This window comes from Triticum aestivum, chromosome 2A (assembly GCF_018294505.1).
Source record: "Triticum aestivum cultivar Chinese Spring chromosome 2A, IWGSC CS RefSeq v2.1, whole genome shotgun sequence".
Taxonomy (NCBI): Eukaryota; Viridiplantae; Streptophyta; class Magnoliopsida; order Poales; family Poaceae; genus Triticum; species Triticum aestivum.
In genome coordinates, this window is record NC_057797.1 from 616,802,991 (window position 1) to 616,814,590 (window position 11,600).

The following is an 11,600-nucleotide window of genomic DNA, read 5'->3' on the forward strand; positions in this document are numbered from 1 at the left end:
GTTTGGATTTCAAAAAATCAGAATTTAAAAAAGCTTCACTAATGTAAGAGAATCTTCACAAATTCGTAAAATGGTAAGAAAATCAAAAGGATGAACTTTTTCATGACTATTTTTTGATTTTATGTACATTTTTGTATTTTGATGAACAATTTTTTATGAACATTGTTTGTATTTGATGAACAAAACTTAAAATCAATGAACATTATTTCTAATTTGATAAATAAATGTTGAATAAAAAATTATTCTTTATTTTTTTGGATTTCAAAAAAAGATTATTATTTCAAAAAATGTTCACTAATTCATAAGAATCTCCACGGATTTAAAAAATTGCAAGAATTCATAAATTTTCCTACAATTCTAAAACTTAATTTTTGAATTTGATGAACATTTTTTTATCTCATGAACAAAATTTAAATGTAATGAACATTTCTTTAATTTGATGACTTTTTAAAATCAAATATTTTTTGTATTCGATGAACATTTTTTAATATGATGAACATCTTTGAAAAATTCATTCACATTTTTTGAATTTGATGAACCTTTTTTTGTTTCGGTGAACAAATTTTGAATTTTTTAAAAATTCACCGTCTTGAAAAAATGTCCATTGGTTTGGGAAAAAAGTTCCCAGATTTGAGAAAATGTCCGTGTATTTGGAAAGAAAAAATGAAATGAAAAAAAGGGAAAATAAATTTAAAAAGAAAGTAAAACATGCAAATTAAAAGGGAAAAAAACCAAAAAATTAAACAAAACGGCTAGTTGGGCCGGCCCAAACCAACACAACGTGCATAGCGGGGTATGCGCGCGGTTGCTAAGCGGCGACCCGCGCGCCAAATAGGATCTGCCCACAAACCTGGCCACTTGGTTGTGCCTGGCAGGCCGGCTCATTAGCACGCGTGCCCGGTCCGTGGCTAATCGGGCCGTGCTTAGGACGCGAGGTTGAGCACGTGTCCCGGGGCATGGCACGACCTTTTTTTTATAAGCTAAGAGGCTGAATATAGGCCCAAAACAATCAAATAGGCTGAATAATACACGGACTGGCGGGCTAAACATGCCGGTGAGCCCGCCTATTTACATGCAGTGCCGTGCCTGGGCCTGAAGGCGGGGCACGCAGGGCGGCACGACAAGGCCCGTGTACTAGACGTGCTCTCGCGGACCATGCCATGCCAAACATGTTTAGCCCTAGGCCGGGCAGGGCCGGCCGACCAGGTCTGCTGAGACCATAGTTTTAAAAACTAGACCGGACCACCGATTCGACCGGAAAAACCAGGAACCGGTATCTTGCCTACCTTTTAAGGTGTATTGGTCTTTTAGTAAAAAAAGAGGGAAAGATTAAAAAAAATGGTGCATAACCTTGGGATTAAACACCTAACCTTGAGGTAAGACACCAATAACCAACTAGGCCAATACCACCTTATGAATTATTAATGGTTTACGTCTAATATTATGTGTATTTCTTTGATTCGAGGTCAAAATTTTGAAAAATATCCTTGAATATTCTGATTTTTTTGTCGGTAAATACCTTAACCGACGGCCTCAGCGTCAGCGGTTCGATTTTTTAAACTATGGACGGAGACATCAGCCTCCACGAAGTGCCTTAACAACTCGAGGTCCCATGATGCATTCTCATCCAGAAATTCAGACACCAATCGGATACGGAACCTATGAAACCATGAAATCCTTGCGCTCTGCCCTCGTTGTTATTTCTGTATACACGTTCCCCGGGACCAGAGCGGGGCTACAAACTCTTACGAAGAAATTAAACGCTTTGTTCGCTACACTCTAAACCTTAAGACTGCACAATTATAGGCAAAAAGAAAGAAAAAAAGTTTAAAACTGCACAAACACGGCACGATGATTTACAGCACGGAACAACGAATCAAACACCCCGCGACGCTTTGCCGCAGAACACTTCGCCGCTCGCTCGATCACGACGGTCGGCTTAGCCTGCTGCCTCACCCGCGACGCCGGGGTTCCCGCCTAGTTGATCCCGAGGAACTCGCTCATGGAGAGCAGGTCGCAGAACCCTGCTCCTCCGCCCTGCATGTCCGCCTCGAACTCCCAGCAGATGCCGCCGTCGCCGAGCCCCTGCAACGAGTCCACGGCGCCGCAAAGACCGTCCACCGTGGTGCTCCCGCTCGCGCCCTGCTGCGCCGGGCTGCAGTCGAAGGCGGCGTCCAGGGCGCTCGGAGCCATCAGGCCGGCGCCGTAGTCCATGTCCATGTCGAGCCAGTCCGCGAACATCACCTTGGGGAGCACGGGCGCGTGCGGCCGGATCGAGCCGGCCGCGCCGGGCCCGGTGAGGCTGCTCGAGTCGTCGGCCGTCGACGACGACTCGGGCGGGCCGGACGAGCCGGAGTTGGACGGCTGGTTAACGGTGCTGCGTTCGCGGCCGCTGTCGCTGGGCGTCGGGCTCCGGGGCGCGTCCGAGCCGGCGGACTTGGCTGGCGCCCGCGCGCCCTCGACGCGCTTCTTCAGGTACGAGTTCCAGTAGTTCTTCACCTCGTTGTCGGTCCGGCCCGGCAGGTGCTGCGCTATCTGAGACCACCTGCGCCAGAGAAAAAACCTCACCAATGTTAGAGAAGCAAATTAGTGTACAGTTACTCCGATAAATAAAGCTATGATTGTCAATGTCAAAGCATCTGTTACACTATCATTGCCCATTGTTTCAACAGTTGACTGTACTAGAAGCGTGTTCACAAATGATTGTACACTCATAATATCAATCTATCTTCATTATCAAAACTAGGCACGGCACAGTACTAACTATGATCAAGGACGCACGAAACGGAAATGATAAAACCAGCTTTGCTTGCACCGACAGGCAACCGCAAAAGACCCTTTAGCCACAAGGCTAGCGATTCTCAGTTGCTCTTTCGTCCTTTCCTCTGTCCAAAAAGAGGTTAACCGTGACCAAGCCAACTTTCCATCCAGTAGGTTAGCGAAAGCGAGGCGCTTGCTCACTGTCACCAAACCAGCACTCGGAAAGAGAAGCCAACGCAGGCGTCGGCATCAACTCCACCACGTAAAGCGGTCTCCATGCCCATGGCAGACATCAGCATTTCCTTTTGTTTCCGCCTGGAATACGTTTTCTTTCCCTTTTATTTCACTTTCTACGCTTGAAACTCAACTCGCCAGCAAAACGACACTGCCATGCTGACACCAGCAAATTGAGCAAGAATACTCTACTTTTCTTCCTTTTATTATTAAACTTCTGAGGATGACTATAGATGAATTAGAAGGAAAAAAATAACAAAGAAATACTCTCTGACTGATTCAATTCAACCGCGCCTGCTAATCAGGTGACGTTTTGCTCGTCAGCTATCTGAGGCCGAAGAAGGTGGGGTGGAAAAGGTGAGAATTGTGATGTGTGCTTGGGATGCTTACTTGTTGCCTAGTGTGGCGTGGAGGCTCATGACGGTCTCCTCCTCCTCCCGGGAGAACATGCCGTGCTTCAACCCCGGCCTCAGGTAGTTGATCCATCGCAGCCTGCAGCTCTTGCCGTTTCTCTGAAGCCCTGCAATTCACGGCAAAATTTAGCCCCCACCCCACTTGCCAAGGTACATTTGACAAAATTCTGCTGGATTCTTTTCCGAAAGCGCTACAAAAATTTGCTGAATTCTGAATTCGAGCAGGCAGACGAAGCTCAAGAGAAATTAATTCCCCATCTTCCCCCTTCCCACGAGCCGAGGTGCATTTGCAGAGCCTCGGCAGGAAATCAGGGGAAATTCGGAATTTGGGCATGAATGCAAGTAGACAAGAAGAAAATCTGCCCGATTCCCCTTCGAAATTCTCGGGGGAATCGCGCGCGAAATGCCGGCCGCGCTTGGCTGGGAGGGAGTTCTTACCGGCCTTGACGGGGACGGTGCTCCAGCAGCTGTGGCCGTAGCGGACGATGTAGTCGCGGAGCTTCTGGTCCTCCTCCGGCGACCACAGCCCCTTGCGGTGCTGCGCCTTGGGCTTCTGGCACGACTTGCACCCCATCGATTCTTGCGAAATGCCGGCCGCCGCGGAGGTGCAGGACCAGCGATGCTCTGTGCTCCAAGGAGGAGGTTAAGGCTTAATAAATCAGCTTTGAGAGGCGTGGGAGGGGCTGCGATTGCTGTGCTGCGTGCACTGTTCTGTCGGTCCCTGCGCTTGGCGTGAGGGCTCTCCGCGAGACTTTATAGACCCAATGATGAGTTGTTGGCCGCCTTATCGTGGGGATAAAGAAAGATTAGTCACCGATTGTTTTTAGTGATCACAAACTCTTTGAGATAGCATGTCCAATGATTTCTGCAATGCTCTTTCATTTATTTAGTAAAGCTTCTTTATTTGTACGTAACATATACTAATCCAAAAGGCATGGAATTGTAGAAAGGAAAATCCATCTTGGAGGCACCCAATTATAAGTCCTTCAAATTGTGCTCTTTAATAATTATGCGTCCTTTTTGAGCCATGGAAAGTAAAACCATGGACAAATTTAGTTAATCTAATGTGTTCATTTTCTTGTTGGTACCATCTTTTGGAACAATCGAAATAAGAATCTAAAATGTATTAAAATCATTTACATTACTCAATTGTAAAGCTTCCCCACTGCTTCCATAATCTATAGAAAGTATCTGATGGCAACTCAAAAAAGAAAAAGTATCCGATGGAAATCAAGTTACAATAAAAAGAACTATGTGAAAATCAAGTTAAAAAATTCCCTTCTCACAAGGGTCCTGCACCTGATGGGTCAATGACGCTTTTATTATGTCCTACCGGGATATTCTTGAAAATGATTTGTGTGAGCTTATTGAGGATGTCTATCATGGAATAATTAACTTGCAGTCCATCAATACAACTTTTATCACCCTGATTCCAAAGAAAGACAACCCTCAAACCTCAAGTGGCTTCATGCCAATGTCCTTAATTAACTGCACCATCAAAATCTTAAAAAATCTGCTTGCAAAAAGCTGCATAAAGTAATTTTCAGATTGGTTCGTATCAATAAATATGTTTTTTAAAGCAGATCCATCCAAAACTGTCTTACTTGGGCTTTTGCGTTCTTATTTTACTGCCAACCGTCTAAAAAATAAATTATGGCCCCAAAGCTGGATTTGAGAAATGCTTTGAGGTGATTGCGCATGACACAATCATGATATTTCTTACTACTAGAGGTTTTGGAGCAAGATGGTTGAATTGGATGGAATTGATTTTTTTCATCCAGCACCTCCTCGGTTTTACTGAATGGAATCCCTGGAAAACAGCTTCACTGTGAAGAAGAGTGAGATACCGGGGCCTCTATCTCCTTCAATTTTTGTTCTCTAGCACCTCCATTCAGTATACCGGGGCCTCTAACTCCTCTAATACATGCATATTGATCTCCTTCTTTAAAGATGAGGGAGATGCGGGATCAGCTCCTACCAAAGGATCGCGTACGAGCAATTCAAGAGGAAATAGCAGGATTTTTGCTCGACCAGGTCATAGATCCCAAAGGAGAATACCATTACAAGTTGTAATGCCTTCATGTAATTATCTGCAAATTGTAGGAGAAAATGTATATACCAAATTGTATATATATGTGTATGTGAATGGTCGTGCGAGAAATTCGATGATATATATATATATGATCGGTTCTACGAGAAATTCTATTTATACATATGCATAACATGTACAATATGTAGTAGCGTAAAATATGTTTGAAATGAAAAAGAATTAAATGAAAAGCACAAAATTAAAAGGAAAAATAAACGATAAACCCATAAACCCCTAAATCTTTTAGTCCCGGTTGGTGTAACCAACCGGGACTAAAGGCCCCCAGCCCCCCGGCGCGGGCTCGTGCCACGTGGTGGGCCTTTGGTCCCGGTTCATGACGAACCGGCACTAAAGGTGTGTGTGTGTGGGGGGGGGGGTTTAGTCCCCACCCTTTAGTGCCGGTTGCAGAACCAGCACTAAAGGTCCTTACGAACCAGGACTAAAGCTTGATTCTACACTAGTGCTTGGCTGTTGCCAGATCCGCGACTTTTTTCGCGGCCCTGCCCTCAAAGCGCTTGTCCACAGGGCGTCTCCTCTGGCACCCACTGTTCTCTCGCGCTCATGAGCTAGCGGCCAATCTCTCCAGCGACGACGACGCCAGCAAGCTTGAAAGAACCGATGCCGCGGAGACCCTCACATCTGTGCTCAGCTCAAAGGAAGGTGGAGCAAATAATGAAAAATGTATTTGTGAAATCTTTTTGAAATGAGTGCAATATGTTAGTATGAAATGAGTGAATTTTTTTATTTCCAAAATCTTTTCTAAAATGAGTGGAATATATTATTACGATATCCTTTTTGAAATGAGTGAAATATGTTAGTATGAAATTAGTGAAATGTGTTATTTACGAAATCTTTCTGAAATGAGTGGGATATGTTATTATGATATCCTTTTGAAATGAGTGAAATATGTTATATGGAATGAGTGAAATCTGTTTTAAATATGTTATTATGAAATTTGTTTTGAAAATTGTGAAATACGTTATATGGAATGAGCGAAATTTGTTTTAAATATGTTATTATGAAATTTATTTTGAAATGAATGATATATCTTATTATGAAATATTTTTTGAAATGAGTGAAATATCATATGTGAAATGAGTGAAATATGTTAATATGAAATATTTTTTGAAATGAGTGCAATATGTTATTATAAAATTTGTGAAATTTGTGAAATCGGTACTTTAAACTTGTTCAAATATATTCAGGGCCGGTCTTGCTTTAACGGCCTATTCGCCAAGAATTCAAAGATGTAAAAAATAAAAAGTTTCAGAAACAAATTTTGGTACCAAATTTATGAGCCATTCAAAATGATATAAAAATAAAATAAAATGTAAGCCTTTGGTAGGAGAGGGAATCTCTGCGCATGTAACGCTTCTCTCCTACCTCATCTGATAGGAAAAACTGTTGTTATTCACCCCTCTATGTTTGTATTGATGTGTATTCATGTAAGAAAAAGAGGTTTAATTTTTCTCTCCTACCTCATCTGACAGGAATCTCTGCGCATGTAACGCTTCTCTCCTACCCCATCTGACAGGAAAAACTGTTGTAACGCTTCTCTCCTACCCGACATTACAACTTCAATTTTTGTTTAAAGAAGGAGATCAATTTACTGAATGGAGGTTTTGGAGCGAGATGGTTGAATTGGATGGAATTGATTTTTATTCTCTAGCACCTCCTCGGTTTTACTGAATGGAATCCCTGGAGGCCAGCTTCACTGTAAAAGAGGAGTTAGATAACAGGGCCTCTATCTCCTCTAATTTTTGTGCTTCCTCGGTTTTACTGAATGGAATCCCTGGAGGCCAGCTTCACTGTAAAAGAGGAGTTAGATAACAGGGCCTCTATCTCTTCTAATTTTTCGCTTCCTGTTGATTTGCTTCAGTGTGTCCTAAATGAGGCTATGAATAATGACTTGATCAGATCCCCATTTCCTGTTTATCATCTTCTGACTTCTCTATCATCTAGTACGTATATGACACAATTCTTGTAATGCTTGGTGTTGAAAGCCTACTTGTACAAGTAATGAATCTGTAGAGACACTTTGCTGCTCAAACTGGTCTGGTAATTAATTATACTAAATATGTGATGGTTCCTCTCAATGTCAGTCATGACAAAGCTCGTACATTGGTTAACATTCATGCTAGTTGGGATATTTTCCATTCACATATTTTGATCTCCCTCTCAATACTAGCAGACCAAAACTTGAAGACTTCAATCCTATTTGTCAAAAAAATTGAGAGAAGATTGACTGGCTGCTCTATTTTATTGTCATATGATGGAAGACTTAAATTAATTAAATCAGTATCCTCCTCTCTATCCATTTTCATCATTTGTACCTTACTTTGGCTATAAGAATCACCGAGCAAATTAACAAATATCTTAGGAACTTATTCTGTATGGTATTTAGGCAAGGGAATAAATGATCTGCTTTAATTTCTTAGGATAAGTTTGTAGGCAAAAATCCCAAGGTGGATTATACATTCATAATGTGGCTCTCCATAATAAAACTCTCTTGATATAAAACCTTCAAAAAAAAATTCAATAAGGAGGATCTACCATGGGTGAAACTTACTTGAGAAGCCTATTATAACAAATTATCTTCCAACTTACATACATGAGTGGTCTTAGTTGCGGAGAACTCATCTCAAACTATTAAGTGAATTTAAAAAAGTGGCAACTTGTTGTATTGGATCTGGAGATTCAGTAATGTTTTGGTATGACCAATGGCAGAAGCAACCTCTTTCATAGAAATATCCCGAGATACTCTCTTTTGCCACAAGCAGTAAACTTTCCTTGGCTGATGTGGCCAATTGTATTGACTTGGTTGATCATTTTCATACACCATTGTCTATTCAGGCTTATAGTTAGTTAAATAAAATTAAGGAACAATGTCAATATATCACCCCCTCCACCCATCTTGACAAATGGACATATAAATGCAAGGGTCGGAGATTTTCACAGAGTTCTTTTTATTGTAACTTGATTTTCATCGGATACTTTTTCTTTTTTGAGTTGCCGTCAGACACTTTCTATAGATTATGGAAGCAGTGGGGAAGCTTTACAATTGAGTAATGTAAATGATTTTAATATATTTTATATTTCTATTTCGACTGTTCCAAAAGATGGTACCAACAAGAAAATGAACACATTAGATTAACTAAAATTGTCCATGGTTTACTTTCCATGGCTCAAAAAGGACGCATAATTATTAAAGAGCACAATTTGCAGGACTTATAATTGGGTGCCTCCAAGATGGATTTTCCTTTCTACAATTCCATGCCTTTTGGATTAGTATATGCTATGTACAAATAAAGAAGCTTTACTAAATAAATGAGCATTGCAGAAATCGGTGGATATGCTATCTCAAAGAGTTTGTGATCACTTAAAAACAATCGGTGACTAATCTTTCTTTATCCCCACGATAAGGCGGCCAACAACTCATCATTGGGTCTATAAATTCTCGCGGAGAGCCCTCACGCCAAGCACAGAGACCGACAGAACAGTGCACATAGCACAGCAATCGCAACCCCTCCCACGCCTCCCATGAGCCTAGTCCGAATTGGACTAGGGGGAGGGGCGGCGCCCCCTCCTTCCTTCTCTTTCCCCTCTCCTTCCTTCTTCTCCTAGTAGTACTAGGAAAGGGGGGATCCAACTCCTACTTGGAGTAGGATTGCCCCCCTTGGGCGCGCCCTATGAGGGGCGGCCGGCCTCCCCCTTGCTCCTTTATATACGGGGGGCAGGGGGCACCCTAGAACACACACGTTAACAATTGTTTTATCCGTGTGCAATGCCCCCCTTCACAGAAACACACCTCGGTCATATCGTCGTAGTGCTTAGGCGAAGCCCTGCGCCGATAACTTCATCATCACCATCAACACGCCGTCGTCCTGACGAAACTCTCCCTCGGCCTCAGCTGGATCTAGAGTTCGATGGACGTCACCGAGCTGAACGTGTGTAGATTGCGGAGGTGTCGTGCGTTCAGTACTTGATCAGTTGGATCGCGAAGACGTTCGACTACATCAACCGCGTTACTCAATGCTTCCGCTTTCGATCCACGAGGGTACGTAGACACACTCTCCCTCTCGTTGCTACGCATCTCCTAGATAGATCTTGCGTGACCGTAGGAATTTTTTTGAAATACTGCGTTCCCCAACACATCCATTTGTACATTTGCATTGAAGAGTAGCCATGACCCTTGCATTTATATGTCCATTTGTCAATATGGGTGGAGGGGTGATCTACTGATTTAACTAACTATAAGCTTGAATAGACAATGGTGTATGAAAGTGCTCAACCAAGTCAATACAATTGGCCACATCAGCCAAGGAAAGTTTACTACTTGTGGCAAAAGAGAGTATCTCGGGATATTTCTATGAAAGAGGTTGCTTCTGCCATTGGTCATACCAAAACATTACTGAATCTCTAGATCCAATACAACAAGTTGCCACTTTTTTAAATTCACTTAATATTTTGAGATGAGTTCTCTGCAAGTAAGACCATTCATGTATGTAAGTTGGAAGATAATTTGTTACAATAGGCTTCTCAAGTAACTTTCACCCATGGTAGATCCTCCTTATTGAAAATTCTGTGAAGGTTTTACATTAAGAGAGCTTTATTATGGATCAGGAAATGTGGTGCTAGATCAAGCACAAGACTTCCTTTTGTCTCATTTTGCATGATAGAATCAACACAAGAAACTCTCAAAAGGAAATCAATGCACATTAATTGGTATACATTGTGTCTTTTGCCAAGAAAACTGTAAAGAGACAACCTTACATATTTTTGGGGATTGTAAATTAGTTTATTTCTTTGGGACTCTAGTCTCCCCAACAATCAGAAAGGTATTTCCGTTGTTGGCTTTCAAAGAAATCCCTCAGAAAATTGTTGTGTATGTCATCATTCTGGGGTGCTGGAATATTTGGAGTAAAAGAAATGGCAAGATATTCAGAATGGAAGTGCCTACACTTAGTACCCATAAATTTCTTGTAAAGAAGGATCTTCTCCGCCTTGGACATAGAGTCAAAAGCAAGAATTTTGATTTCTTCAGAGATGGATTGACACTCATGTTGGACAAGGTTGTCGTAGTACATATGGAGCCTTATTATCATGATGTTTCCCAAAACAGGCATAGGATAATTGTCTCCTTTTATTCTCCGTACCTGCTTTTTAATTCTTTTTATACATAGTCATATTATATTTCTAGGTTTCAAAAAAGGAGGCATGAGAAAAATATGCTTGGACAATGATGTTGTATTGCTTATCAATATTCATTATTGAATTTGTTTTTTTCATACCACCCAAATGAAAAAAATTATTGATTTTGAATTTAAAAATTTACATGTTTGTAGAACATCCTCTTCCACATATCATATTTTTTCCACAAAATTTAAGACATAGTTTTCACCAACCTTCCACCTAATATCCACTCTAATGTGTAGATACATTTTCATCGAGGTGATAGAACATTTGCACATGTAGAAATGCAAAACCCTAGTAACTTTACTCTTTTCTTAAACCCCGGCAATAGATTGTGTCTTAATGCTCATTGCGTTGTGAAAAGGTACTCCGCCGACCAAAATGATTATCCTCTGCTCTTAGGCTTCCGATGCAAATTAACTCTTTTGAGTTATATTGACTACGTTTACATAGCTAAAGAGGAGTTTGTTTGCTTTCATTAAGTTCTCCTTTTCTCCTTTAAATATATCATGATATTAATGGATTTTTGTGAGATAAATGTAATATAAAATATAGAAAGGGAAGCAGATGCTCCATACATGCATGCCCACTCACCCATGTGAATGAGAGAATAATGTTGAAAAGTCTGAAATAAATACCTAAAATACGAGCACCCGTGTCAAGTCTAGTACTTGAACCCGATGGATAAGTTCAACCACAAGAAACTTAGCCAGCTGAGCTATACTTAGTTTTTTCAGACGGAGGTATGTTCAGCCTGCTACCATAAGAGTGTTAGGCCATCTCCAAAATAGATCCTCAAACTTCAACTATATGTCCGGACCGCAGTGTCCGGACCACTTTTAACATCCAATGAAGACCCTTATATGATGCTCGTTTAGCAGTCCGGATGTACGGATTATGGTATCTTTGCA

General features: G+C 41.5%; 1 protein-coding gene across 1 annotated transcript; it reads right to left on the bottom strand.

Moving 5' to 3' along the window:
* Window positions 1–1,662: 1,662 nt before the first annotated feature.
* On the bottom strand, window positions 1,663–4,141 carry LOC123189795 (transcription factor LAF1). Its single transcript, XM_044602287.1, has 3 exons — window positions 3,846–4,141; window positions 3,385–3,514; window positions 1,663–2,545 (listed from the first exon to the last, which is right to left on the bottom strand). The coding sequence occupies exons 1-3, from the start codon at window positions 3,979–3,981 to the stop codon at window positions 1,978–1,980; spliced, it is 834 nt and encodes a 277-aa protein (XP_044458222.1). The 5' UTR covers window positions 3,982–4,141; the 3' UTR covers window positions 1,663–1,977.
* Window positions 4,142–11,600: the final 7,459 nt, after the last annotated feature.